At 42.2% G+C, this 13921-nt stretch overlaps 1 protein-coding gene and 1 long non-coding RNA gene across 2 annotated transcripts in view; one reads left to right on the forward strand and one right to left on the reverse strand.

Moving 5' to 3' along the window:
* Positions 1–777: 777 nt before the first annotated feature.
* Positions 778–13921, reverse strand: part of sv2a (synaptic vesicle glycoprotein 2A) — a 31633-nt gene continuing 18489 nt past the window's right edge. The window contains exons 3-13 of the mRNA XM_017452755.3: positions 8848–9028; positions 8541–8692; positions 7439–7572; positions 7108–7197; positions 6601–6711; positions 5989–6077; positions 5528–5692; positions 5183–5316; positions 3152–3355; positions 2915–3074; positions 778–2332 (exon numbers count right to left, since the gene is read on the reverse strand). Coding sequence (XP_017308244.1) covers positions 2149–2332; positions 2915–3074; positions 3152–3355; positions 5183–5316; positions 5528–5692; positions 5989–6077; positions 6601–6711; positions 7108–7197; positions 7439–7572; positions 8541–8692; positions 8848–9028 — 1604 coding nt within the window. The 3' untranslated portion in view covers positions 778–2148. The remainder of the gene's footprint in view (positions 2333–2914; positions 3075–3151; positions 3356–5182; positions 5317–5527; positions 5693–5988; positions 6078–6600; positions 6712–7107; positions 7198–7438; positions 7573–8540; positions 8693–8847; positions 9029–13921) is intronic.
* LOC128629004 (uncharacterized) lies at positions 7462–12887 on the forward strand. Its single transcript, XR_008393320.1, has 3 exons — positions 7462–7582; positions 8858–9014; positions 12383–12887. It is a non-coding gene; the product is annotated as an uncharacterized LOC128629004 (long non-coding RNA).

Raw genomic sequence — 13921 nt, forward strand, 5'->3', positions numbered from 1 at the left:
ACTCTGGGAAAAGTACCGTGAGCCTGACGACAAAATAAAGGAGAGCGTCTTGCACTTATCGTACGCTACGTGTGTTTTTCTTACCGAGTGCGTCTACAGTATGGCTGCTATCCTACAAAATGGCAGTAAAGAAGAGAGGAGCGTCACCTGCAAACGGAAGCATTTCATTATTTATCAAATCGGTTTTTTTTGCTAGGATCTGTAGAGTCGGAGGAACGGCAGTAATTACTAGTAAATTATTCAATGGAACTCATTCAGATTTATAACTGAAAGGCAGAAATAATAATCTCCAGGGATTAAAAGATAAACCGACATGTTTGTTATTTGTGTGCTCTTCACTCTTACCCAGATGATTTATATATATATATATATATTTTTTTTTTTTTAGCTCATTTTAATGTTCAGTATTTTCATTAAAACGTCTTCTATTTTTTTCCTCCTCCCCTGTTGTGACGACGTCAACGACAATAAAAACTTCACCCTGCGCCCGACACGACAGACATCCAAAGTAAAAAATACTATAAAATCAAACTCTCGTGTGTGTGCGTATATATATATATATATATAGAGAGAGAGAGATATATATATTTATATAAATAAATAATTAAATAAATACAAATCTGTGGAACACTCGACGTTTCACATGCAAGCACATTCTCACACACACACACACACACACACACACACACATCTACAAGTACCGTATCATCATCATGATCATCGTCGTCATCGTTGTGAGAACAGGAAAAGAACGGACCGTGACACACAGACTCTGCATTTCTAATTTTTTTTTTTTTTTTTTTTTTTTTTTTTTAACTTCTGTCTGAATATGTCTAGTTAAAAATATGACCTTAGCAAACTGATATATTTATATACAGACATCGAGTAGAACCTAGCTAAGACATCGTGGTACTATTTCACTGGAAACTGAAAGGTCGTTTCAGCATCGGAAATCCACCCACCCTCACCCCCACCCCCACCCCTTATATATTTATATATTGAATATGAGCTATTAGTGTGTTCAGGACAGACAGACTAAACTGTACATTTATATTCGGTACAGCATTTACATCAGTTTTCAAAATAAACCTTAACCTTGTATTGATAGTCTTATCAAACCATCTTGTGCTTGATCTCGTTTTGTCCCCCCCCCTCATGTCTTTATTTATTATTTATTTATTTATTTATTTATTTTAAAACCACCCCCCCCCAATTTTGGCAGATGGAGAATTTGTGAAGTTCAGAAACATCCTTAAGGACGGAACGATGGACCGTAACTACCGAACCGCCGTTTTGACGACGGAAACGCAAATTACGTGAACGCACAAGTAGGTCATTACGACACGGACCGAAGGTGTGAACGGGGAGCTCTTATTTATTTATTTATTTATTTATTTATTTATTTATTTATTCCCCTCTCATACTGTTCGCTTTCCATTAAACCGATTTTGAAAGATTCCTCTCTAGCTACGATCGTATAATGTCGTTGTTTTTTTTTTTCTTCCCCCCACGTACAATTTCAACAGGCGCTCGGAAAAAAAAAAAAAAATCTAAAATTCTCACGACATCGTGACAACAACCGACAACAACAACCCGGAATCACACCAAGAGCGAACACTGTCCGTGCAGAAAAGATCTACCGCCTGACTGACCACTGACACGCCCTCACCGCACTGTAATGCCGTGGACGACGATTAAAGGGCGAACTCATCACTGGTCAGTTAACACGCTCGAACTACAAAACAAGCTGGAATGTGTCTAAAATGGCAGTTGTTCGACACACACACACACACACACACACACACACACACACACATGACCTCTGTTCTCCCTGTAAGGACGCTGATTATAAGGGTCAGGTCCGTGCCACTTGAAGGTATAGATATGTGACGTTTAACAGTAATGTATCTGATACATGGACATTTACGTACAACTGCTGATGACTGGATGAGTGACGATATTAAAATGTTTTCTGGCATCTCACCGACTATCTAACGTGTTAATAGAACCGTCACGGTGTTGGAAATAAACGAAGTGGATGTTTTATATTGTCTGTAATTCCAAATTTGATTGATTGGGGGATCGGGATCACACTGCAGGGGGATTCTCCCTAATTCAACACTGCCACCTGCTGGCACAGAGGCCACACTACTGAAGCACCTGCCCCCGCGTCTCCGGCAGCTTCAGCGCCAAGAAGCTGCCGACCGCCAGCGCGCCCGAGGCGAACAGGATGGGCACGGCTTTGGTGATGCCCACAAAGGACTGGAAGATGCTGATCCCCAGCACAGCGGCGAGCTTGCACAGGGCGTTCAGGAATCCGAAGGCCGTAGTCCTGTGGAAAACACGGACAGCGGTGTGAGCTAGAGTTTACATTTACATTCATTTACAGCTGTCTCGGTTACGGTGTACAGATGGTAATAGGTCTTTTTTTTTTTCTTGGTAATTAACAAAACACATTAAACACATTAAAATAATCGATGTATTATTTATAAACATGTATGCTTATAAACGGGTTAGCCACAAGGGGGTGCTGTGTGAGACAAGGCACAAGGCACCGTAAGTCGTTGCACAACTTCACACTAATAATATCTATTATTCAGTGTCAGGCCTGTTGGGATTTCAGATGTTTTGAATGAGAATTTTCAGACATTCCCCCAAGGAGCAGTGAAGAGGAGGCAACACTGCAGTGGCTATGCAGCAAACCCACTGAGAAGCAGTCCGAACACCGGCAGTCCTTAGAATTTTAATCTATTATATCTAATACGCACTCATTAGACATTTAATTAAAAGCTTGTAACATATTAGAAACCCAACCACGCTTAATAATATATTATAAGCCTATTACTAATTTGATTAAATCCATTAAAATCAGACATGTTTTTCCAAACGCTCTCCACACAACAAACAGATTTACCTCTTATCAGATGGGTACAGTTCTACCGTGAGTACGTTCAGGGCACTCCATGACGCAATGCTGATCCCCCCGAACAGGCAGAGCAGGGCGATCATGGCCGACTCGCTGTTCCCGAACGACAGGAAGAAACAGCTGACGCAGGAGATAACGCTGGAGCCGGCTGCAGGAGAGCAGAGAGTTAGCGAACACCCAGCACACACTGCTAAAACGACACACTTCTGAAAGTCTCTCGCTCACCCAGCATCCTCAGGCGTCCGATTTTGTCCATGAGCAGAGCGGACACGATGTTCCCGGGCAGGACAGCCAGCGTGCCGAGGAAACTGACAAAGTAGATCATGTAGGCGTTGTTCTCATCGCTGAAGTCCAGCAGGCAGCCCTCTTTGTTATGCAGGAAGGTGCTGTTGACGAGGCGGCTGTTGATCAGCCTGTACTTGAACAAATCTAAAAAGAAGACAGGAGCCATATTAGACAAGGAATGAATCGCCCAGTAAACATCCGTCGAGGGCGATGAATGAAAGGTAGTATCGGTGAGGATGAGCTCTTATGGCCCGCTAGACTGCAGAGCTTCCAAGATTTCTGTTGGTCATCTGGACGTTCTGTAGTGACCTTTTGGTTCGAGAAGTAAACGGACAGCAAAACAGAGTATCTCTTACACAACGGTGCTTGAAAGTTTGTGAACCCTTTAGAATTTTCTATATATCTGCATAAATATGACCCAAAACATCATCAGATTTTCACACAAGTCCTGAAAGTAGATAAGGAGAACCCAATTAAACAAAAATATTATACATGGTCATTTATTTATTGAGGAAAAGGATCTTACATATTGGAGCATGTAATATTACATCAATATTACATGATCCAATATTACATACTGGAGGAGTTCTCCAGTGTGTAATATTCAACTCTGGGGTGTTGGTGGGTTTCATCACATGACCTGCTCGCTTCAGGTTCTTCCACAACATTTCTACTGGATTAAGGTCAGGACTTTGACTCCAGAACATTACCTTTATTCTTCTTTAACCGTTCTTTGGTAGAACGACTCGTGTGTTTAGGGTCGTTGTCTTGCTGCATGACCCACTTTCTCTTGAGATTCAGAATACAGACAGACGTCCTGATATTTTCCTTTAGAATCCGCTGATACAATTCAGAATTCATTGCTCCATCAGTGATCTGAAGTCGTCCTGGTCCAGATGCAGCAAAAACAGACCCAAACCATGACACTACCACCACCATGTTTCACAGATGAGATAAGGTTATTATGATGGAATGCAGTGCTTTCCTTTCTCCAAACATAACGCTTCTCATTTAAACCAAAAAGCTCTACTTTTGGTCTCATCCATCCACTAAACCTTTCCCGATGTGTCCACGTGATCGTCATTTCTGGAGAGCGGTAGCTTTCTCCTTGCAACCCTGATGATGTGTTAGTCCTATTTATGCAGAAACACGGAAAATTCTAAAGGGATGACAAACTTTCAAGCACCACTGTACATATAAGCGCACCGATGTTCAGAGCTATAGCCAAACATGAAGACTTAAAGGATGTTAAAATCAAGGAACAAATCTTTAATGAGAATTGAACACTGAATTCAAAAGTTACATTAAAAAATCAGATCTTAAATCAGAAAGAAGGAATTTAAAAAAAAAAAAAAAATTCTAATACAGACAGACCGTTTTACTATGTATATTATAATATATAGTAATAATTAGCTACCTATTAGCAGATAGTCGAGTGTAAATTCAGTTAGCCCAATAAAAAAAGATCTATAAATAGTGTGTGTATATACACCATACACTGACGTGCTGACATAGACGCTGAGGGTTTTTAAAAAGATTTTGATGTTTATGTTTAGCAATGCTGGCACGTCCGACTGTATGATTGGAACTGAAAATGGTGCTCTTTGATAATAACACTTTCTAATTTCCATCAAAATAGATGCTTTCTCAGTAGAAAACACGGCAGCAACACTCTAACAGACAGAAAAGCAGGCAGTGTTGCTAGGATACCTGAAATCTTTCCCTCTGCGTTACACGGTTCCACTCAACGAGGTCGTTCTGACTGATGGAGAAATGCATCAGCTGGCCGTCCTCTATTCAACGATTATAACCCTCGGAGAACGAGGTCTGCTTCTGTCTGTCTATCACGTTTTACACCGTATGATGTTTGCCCCGGTGATTACAGCCGAGCGAACGGGATTTCGAATACAGAGTGGGATATAGAGGGCGGAAATGGATGTGCTCGGGAAAAAAGAAAGGCCTCTTTCTGACCTGTGTTGTAGAAGAGGGTAGCGATGAAGGTGCAGTTCTTGAAGAAGGTGTTGGTGGAGGTGATGTCCTCAAAGTAACACTCTTCAAACAGGGAGTCTTCGAATACCATGGACTTCAGCTTGAGATTCAAAAACCTACGACAAAGCCAGAAGAATGTCCCGGTGCTCTGGGAAAAACTACAGGGCCTAGCTTTCAAGCATTTCTTAATCTATGTTCAATGCCTAATGGAACAATAATCCTTGCCAAGTCACACTGGTATGAATTGACGGGAAAATGATCCCAGGCAAACCTAATCCAGCTCTGACTAGTGCTCATGTCTGGTATCTGATGTTTTGAAGTGCTTACTTGGTGTTGAAGTACTCTCCTTGACGATGGATCTGGTTCTCCAGGGTGAAGTTGAAGGTCATGTGCTCCACTTTCTGCTTGATGAAGACCTTAGTGCGCGAGTTGTACTCCTGCTTTTGCAGGTATTTGATCATGTCAGGGAACCACACGGTCAGGCCGTAGTAGCTGAGGAGGACAACGGGGCGTTGAAAAACGAGACACCTTGATACAAGCTAATGATTCAAGTCAGTAGTAGCATAGCCGGCTGTACTAACGTAAATGAATGAAATAGCAATAGCCAAAAAGCTAACAGTGCTAGATCGTTATTATTAGCGTTAGCATGGTAAGCTAGTAAACTTTTAACATTAGGGAGTTTAAACTGTTGCAGTTTGGATGTTCATGTCAAACAGTGAAACATCCTATAACGGACATGCAGACAGATCATTCATGGATTCATTCATCACGTGTCTCAGAATTTCTACCTGAACGACATGGAGAACCAGACAGCCATCATCATGTAGGTGACCCGGCGGTACTCTGGGTTGAAAACAGTCAGGAAGTTGCTCCAAACCTGCATGGCGTTAGAACAAATCAGGATACTCTGTTATATCTATATAGAAAACACCAATGATTGTATTGAAGATAGAAACGGAACTAGCCCGCTAGTATAGTATGCCTATTGGGGTGTGAAGAATAGCTAGCTAAATGTAACTATATGAAAGACCTGCCAGTGTACAAATGATCGCTAAAACAGTGGAGAAAATCGCAACTAGTGAAATCTATTGAATTCTGGATTCTGATTGGTCAGAATATAAGGGTTTTGTAAACAAAGTAAAATACCACTTGGTTTTAAATTCAAGGTTTTCTTCCATTTTGTCGTCATGTCCATTTTAACGTCAACCCTGAATGAGGTCGAGATAACAGATTTGTATTTAAAAAGTACTGTCCAGATTATAAATGGTGAGGTTTAACCCATCTTGATTTGCATGGAGGATTGGATCCTGCTGTTATTAGACATCAATCCATTTCGGAGGGGTAACAGTAGCTCTTACACCATTTGCACTTAATATACATCTCATATTTATCTGCCGTACCTGATGAAACAGATTAACGAGCTTGAGCTTCCAGCGCTGGTGCCAAGCTGTAGTATCATCTCCCATATCCACCAGTTCATCCAACTGCTTCACGGTCTTAATGGTGGTCACCTGGAGGTCCAACAGAATTCAACACTTCATTAGCCATGATAAATAACCCTTCGTGGTCAGCTTGTCAGACGTGCATAAGACTAACTAGAAGCGTTGCAAATCAGACGCAGCTTTTCTTAACAAACATCTCACCCTGAGCCTCCGCCACCCACAAAAACCCACAAAGTAACGGTATCCACGGCAACACACAGAAAATTCCACATCGAGCAGCAGTTTGACTATTTAATATAATAACCAATTCGAATGTACATAATGTGTGGCACTTTGATCTCCCCCACTGTCGTAAGAGATAAATGGAAACTCGTTAACACGAACGCATAATGCATTTTTAAAAGCATTTCAAATTCCCCAAACAGTTATTTCAGGCAATTATCTGAGCAAGTCACTGGTACTTACAGAGAAGACCCTCTCTGGGTAGCCCTTGGCCCGCATGTTGGTGTCATGAACTTGCTTCAGGATCATCCAGGCTTCGTCATGTTTCCCGTTCTAGTACAAAAAAAAAAAAAAAAAGAGTCTTTCTAGTTAAAGCATGTTTTATTTGGGGATTTGCGCGCTCATTTTACACCACTTCGCCTGCCAAATGTGTCCGAACATAGTCATTTTATCCTCAAAATACTAATCCTATAAATAATTCTGATTTGCAGAAACCTGCTCTACTCTGTCCTACCCAGTGCGTTTCCATAACTGTGGAGTTATTTTGGGAATAAAAACGAGCTGAGTCACTGACCTCCAGATAGAAGCGCGGACTCTCTGGCATGGTGTTGAGAGCAGCGATGGCAGCCACTGCGGGGAAAGCGCACACCAGAACAAACACTCTCCAGCTGTGGAACTGATAGGCCGAGCCCATCTGGAAGCTCCAGCCTGGTGGAAGGTATGAAGAAGGCTTTACTGTTAAGACGATGCTACTGATAAATGCTGCTGTACTGGCGGATAATAAAGTGATGGTGGGATTCGGAGGGTGTGGAAAGGACTGTTACCCTACTGGGGGGGGGGGGGGGGGGGTGGTAATAGTAGGGGCAGAATTGTTATTGTACAGAAAGTCAGAATGTGATTATTACTGCGGATAAATACAGTGCATTTTTTGTTGCACTCCAGGGTACGATGCAAGTGGCTCCTCAAAGGTACAATTGGAGACCTTGAGGTCTAAATGTGTACCCAAAATGGATTTGAATGTATTCTACCTCCTCCGTCCCCTTTATGTAAAGGTACAAATCATGTACCGCCATGTTACCATCATTGTGGGGGATGATGGTATTTAAAGGGTTTTGATGGTCAACATAATGGGGGATGATGGTATTTAAAGGGTTTTGATGGTCACCATAATGGGGGATGATGGTATTTAAAGGGTTTTGATGGTCAACATAATGGGGGATGATGGTATTTAAAGGGTTTTGATGGTCACCATAATGGGGGATGATGGTATTTAAAGGGTTTTGATGGTCACCATAATGGGGGATGATGGTATTTAAAGGGTTTTGATGGTCAACATAATGGGGGATGATGGTATTTAAAGGGTTTTGATGGTCACCATAATGGGGGATGATGGTATTTAAAGGGTTTTGATGGTCACCATAATGGGGGATGATGGTATTTAAAGGGTTTTGATGGTCACCATAATGGGGGATGATGGTATTTAAAGGGTTTTGATGGTCACCATTTTGGTATTGGTATTGATGGTTACAATGCAATGCTTTTGATGGGTACCATAGTGGTGGACGGCGGCATTTGAATGAATTTGATAGTTACTGTAGTGGGGGCTGATGGTATTTAAAGGGTTTTGAGAGTTTTCATAGTGAAGGATGATGCATTTGAACAAGTCTGATAGTTACCATAGTGGGGGATGATGGCCCAGGCCATGGCTGAAGCATAGATTCCCCCGATCATCCAGAACATGCAGAGCCAGCTCAAATGTTCGCCACGCTTCTCCTGAGCCAAAAACTCTGAGTAGTATGAGAAAACTATAGGGATGGACCCTCCGATCCTATAATAAGAACGAAAAATTAGGATAGAGAAACAGTTCGTAACTTTGCATACTCATATCTTTGTAAGAATTAGTCAGTTTATCCTTTCTTTTGTCACAACAAATAATGTCTAGAATGTTCTTTCGAGCATATCTTTTGGTTGCTGTATATTTACCCAACACCAGAGAGCAGGCGACAAAGCAGGAAGGAGCTGTATCCTTGGACAAAAGAGGAGAAGAAAGCAAAGACGCTGTTGATGGAGAGAGAAATGAGCAGAGTCTGCCTGCGTCCGATCCGATCAGCCAGACCGCCCCACACAAAAGCACCCACCATCATGCCCAGGTAGACAATGAGTCCTGAGAGACAGGGAAGAGAGAGAGAGAGAGAGAGACAGAGACAGAGCTCAGGGTCTAGATTAAACATAACACAATGTTGCCTAGCAACCTATATGAACATTAACTAGAAGGAGGCCATGATGTGAAAACACAGCTATTGGATCAAGCTGACTGTCTCCACACTGATGGCTCTGTATTTATGTGGCTTGCGTGCATGCTGATTGGGTGATTTGCGGTGCGAGTCCAGCGATGAGTCGCACGATCAGCAGCTGAGAAAGTCAGCAAGTTGGCAGCGATTCCATCGACATACCGTCACCATCCCTAACAGAGTCTGCCTCACCGGCTGAGTATTGTACTGATAATCTTGCCGCTTTTAAGCCAGTCGCATTTGTCAGGATGTCACGGCAGCGGGTCTTTCTGCGTTTTCAGAAGTACAAATATCGTTTCGACTCGACTGTCACTCTGGAAAGCATTCAAGTTCGTCCGACAGTATGAGCCGAATCGAAATATCTCCTGCTACACCACAGCGCTCTTGAATTCTTGATTCTGATCGGTCAGCCTATGTTGATTCATTTTCTATACCAGCAGTGCCGAGAGTAGTGCGGTTGCAAGGTACAGATTTACATACATGCATTCTTGTCAAAAGTTATCGTTTCTATAGCGACAACTTCCACGGGGACTCGTACAGTCCCTAACGCACCACGTAAACACATTGAAATGTGTATAATAGCCGAAATGGTGTACGTTTCCTGTAAGAAGACATTCATGGAAGGAGTCTCCAGTGTCAGTGATTTGTCAGTGTCACGGGTAATGCTATAACTTTAAGTTATTAATAAATATGTACATGTTTGGATGTTATCATTTACTCTATCAGGGGGAAAGCGTTCCTGAAGTGTTCCTTGGATTAACAATACTAGCATTTAAAATAAATACTACACGTCCATCTAAAAGGGAAACTCTTTTTCCTCTCTTCCTAGAGATCCTTTCAGTTTAGGAGTGAACTGAAAAAATCTTTGGAGTGCATTTTATTTAAATGCTAACATGATTTATTCCATTTTATACAGAGATAATACGTTTATATGTACTACAGAGAGGATTAAGTGTGGCTTTGAGACTGTTGTCGTCCTGCAGCGAGAGCTACAGGGACGGTTATGATGGTGACTCGGGCTGTGGAGCTGGGAATTCATTCGGCACGGCAGTTGACCATATTGTCATTCTCTCACCTTGGCCACGAGAGCCGGGGATGACGAGAGGAGAGAGATAGACATCACCGCAATGCAGCGAAGAGGCCTTTCTCTCTGAAATTAGGCTTAATAAACTGTCTGCAGTTCGGACCGGAGCTCCCTCGACACCCTTGTGTCAGGAGTCATGGTACGTACAGTTCTGACCCTATAGATACGTCCGAGAGCTCTGCCTCCGTGCCTTATACACTGAGCCGGTTTAAACATGAGATTTAACATTTAAACGGAAGCGTTAACTAGACTACATGTTTATCTGAGTGCTCACAGTATGACCGTGTAAAGAACAGTCGTGAGCTGCATGCCAGCGTGTGTATATATATGTATATATATATAGGAAATCGATCAAGCAGTAGATATTTTAAATACTATTCGTACTGTCGCTGAACAAAAAAAAACCTCCATAGGCAACACCGCTTTCACACGTTTAAAATCCTGGCTTATTATTCGTTTATTCGTGTGAACAATAGCAGCCTGATCTAAAAGACAGATTAATTGCAGATTTGCTGCCGTTTAATCCCTTAAAATCACCGCTTATTATTCAGTTATTCGGAATTAATAATACGTTATTCCGAAACTACTAATAGGAAAGGCGTGCGATCTGGACGTCCGTCTGAAGTTAGCAGCGCGTCACGAACACCTCTGGATTCTTCACTATACTATACCGGTTCCCCTGTATACTTGTTCTGTGGTTTATTTTATTGCAGTTTACACTCCAAGACATTTCCAGCAAAAAAAAAAAAATCCTTTCGAGAGATGCTGCAGCAGCAACCATTTTCAGCCGCTTAAAGATTACAGCATCTTTGGAGGGTTTGATGGTTATGCTGAGAAAACGTTTCTGTCTGGGTATGTTTTCCGAGCTTTAAGACGAGTTATTCATCAGTTCTTCACGGGTTGTTCGGTCAGGGGTTCGTAGCTTTGTAAAAAAAAAAAGGATTCTGCTTGGAACGCTTTCTGAAAGGGTTCTGGTTTTTAAATGGTACCTTTAAAGGTTCTACCTTCTTAGGAGTGCTGAAACAAAACTTTATATCGACGGATCTTTAATTTTGAGCTATTTTTGTTGGTGCTACAGAGAATTGTGGGGGGAGGGGGGGATCCTACAATAAACGTAAAGGCTAATGTATTACGTTAAACGGTTAGTTACGAGGTCTACCGAGAACTTTCCGTGGTTCCACCAACAAAGCTGGTTAAAGATTCATCGTTCGAAAGGTTCTTTAGGAAAAGAAATGATCAAACTAAATTATGTTGGATTTATACCTTAGATACCCAAGTCTTTCATTTGATTAACTGCACACCTATTACTATCGCTATGGTTACCGAATAATTTATAGTAGTCTCTGAAAAGCATGCTATAAAAACAAATAAATGAATAAGAACCTCTGACCTTAAGGGGTTCCACTCAGTGTAATGTGCAGTAAAAGATTGTTTGTGCGGGTTTGTGAATCTAAAATGACTTCAAACACGACGTGAACAGAGAAAGAACGCTGGAACTTGCAAATATGAAGCCGGAAAAAAAAAAGTGATACCTGTGATACCTGCTTCGTTAATTATGATGACGTTACACACTGATGCTTCACACTACACACTTCTACAGCGACGCCACTCAAACAGCCAATCGGAGCCGAGCTGTTGCTCGGTAACGGAGAGATGGGTGGGGCTACCTCCGTCATTCTGATCGAGTCTTGGAGGAAGAAAGGGGAGGAGGGCCTAGAGACAGCCGAGCTTCCGGCTTCACGACAGATAAAAAGGAAGAAAGGACAGAATGAGATGGAGAAAGTGTGTGTGTGTGTGTGTGTGTGTGTGCGAGAGAGAGAGAGAGAGGGAGGTGGGGGAGCAAGAGACAACCACAGACGAGTCTCCTGAATAGAAAACTGGGGAGGCTTCGGCCTGAGAAAGCGAAAAAGAGAGGGAGTGAGAAATAGAGAGAGAGAGAGAGAGAGAGAAATAGAGAGAGAGAGAGAGAGAGAGAGAAATAGAGAGAGAGAAATAGAGAGAGAGAGAGAGAGGGGAGTGGGGTGATGCTATTTATAGTGTGTTTTTTCTCTGTACTGCAAATGCGCTCTCTCACTCGCTCTCTCTCTCTCTCTCTCTCTCTCTCTCTCTCTCCCTATCTATCCATCACACACTCTTTCTGCAGGGAATTCACTGTGGCTGAGGCTGAGTGCTCAGTGAACTGTATCAGCTCCTCCATCTCTCCCTCTGCTCCACCTCTGTACCGCAGCAGAGGTGCTGAGCTCGGGCATGGAGAAAACAAACAGAACAAACCATCCAAAGCACCGTGTCACCTCACCGTCACTCCTCCCTGCACCGCGCTTCGGGCTGAGGACGAGAGTAAAGACAAAATCATTCATTATTAATGCGCGCTAATGACTCCTAGAGCTCTCATACACACTATGTGTCATGCTGTTACCGGAAAATAATCAACAGCGGTATTCCTTTTCTCATACTACAGCAGTTAGCCAATGATGAAAGTTTTAATATTAATGAAAGATCCACACGCTGTAGTTCTTATCTGTTTATAGTTACATTTAACTACAACACGTTCCTCCTGTCACTTACGTTAGAGCAGCTATAAACAGTGTAAACGGTTGTTCCTTCAGCAGCCTTCTCTTTCTTTCTCTCCTGAAGATAATAATACCGAAAACGCAGCTTATGGAACCGAAACGCGTGAAACTCCTCCGTCCTGAAGGTACAGCTGGACGAGAACGAGACGCGTCCGTCGTACACGTCCTGTCAATCATCACTGAATGCCGCTTTTACAACACGTACTGCGTTCATGATTTTTTATTATATTAATTATATATATTATATTAATATTTAATTATTACACGGGTTGATTTAGCCAAAAAGTTTCGGCATCCTGCATTTCAGATTTTTGTGTAGCACATAAATTATAACACAGGATCCTCGACACGGATACACATCCTACAGTTTCATTATTCATTTATTATAACAGAGAAAAGCGATGATAATATATATATATATATATTTTTTTTTTTAAAAGCAGCACTGGGAAACACTGGGGAAGCAGATGTAGAAGTTTATTAAATAATAATAATAATAATAATAATAATTTGATAAAGCACTTATTTATAGTCGCATTTTGGGATTAATCCATTTAAAATGACTCAGGAGGTCTCAGAATTGAATTTTCTAAATGAATCTCTAAGCGATAAGAGTTGTTTAATAAACGAGCTCGGTGCTCGGTGCAGCAGATCGCGTGGGAAATGAACCTCGGCGATGTGTGCGTGTGTGCGGAAATTCTGCTCCGTCCTACGGCGTCCGTGCCGCTCGTCCCGATTGGACGCGTGTCGCGTGACGTACGCTTTACATCTCTGTGCGCCGAAAGAAATAATCTGCCTTGACAGAAGTGGAACCCGACATGGTCGTCTCCTGTTCTGGGGGGAGGGGGAGGAGGAGGTTGTGTTGCCGTTGGTTTTTCACACCATTCTGTGTAAACTCTAGAGAATCGGTGTGTGAAAATTCCCAGAACACGTTCTGAAATACTCCGAGCAGCCCATCTGGCACCAGCAGCCATGTCAAAGTCACTCACATTACATGTTTTCCCCGTTCTAATGTTAAATGTTGAGCAATAACTGAAGACCTGCATGATTTTATGCATTGACTGGATGATTCCAGGAATACACAGGTGTAAAGGTGTTCCTAATATACTGGA

This window comes from Ictalurus punctatus, chromosome 23 (assembly GCF_001660625.3).
Source record: "Ictalurus punctatus breed USDA103 chromosome 23, Coco_2.0, whole genome shotgun sequence".
Taxonomy (NCBI): domain Eukaryota; kingdom Metazoa; phylum Chordata; class Actinopteri; order Siluriformes; family Ictaluridae; genus Ictalurus; species Ictalurus punctatus.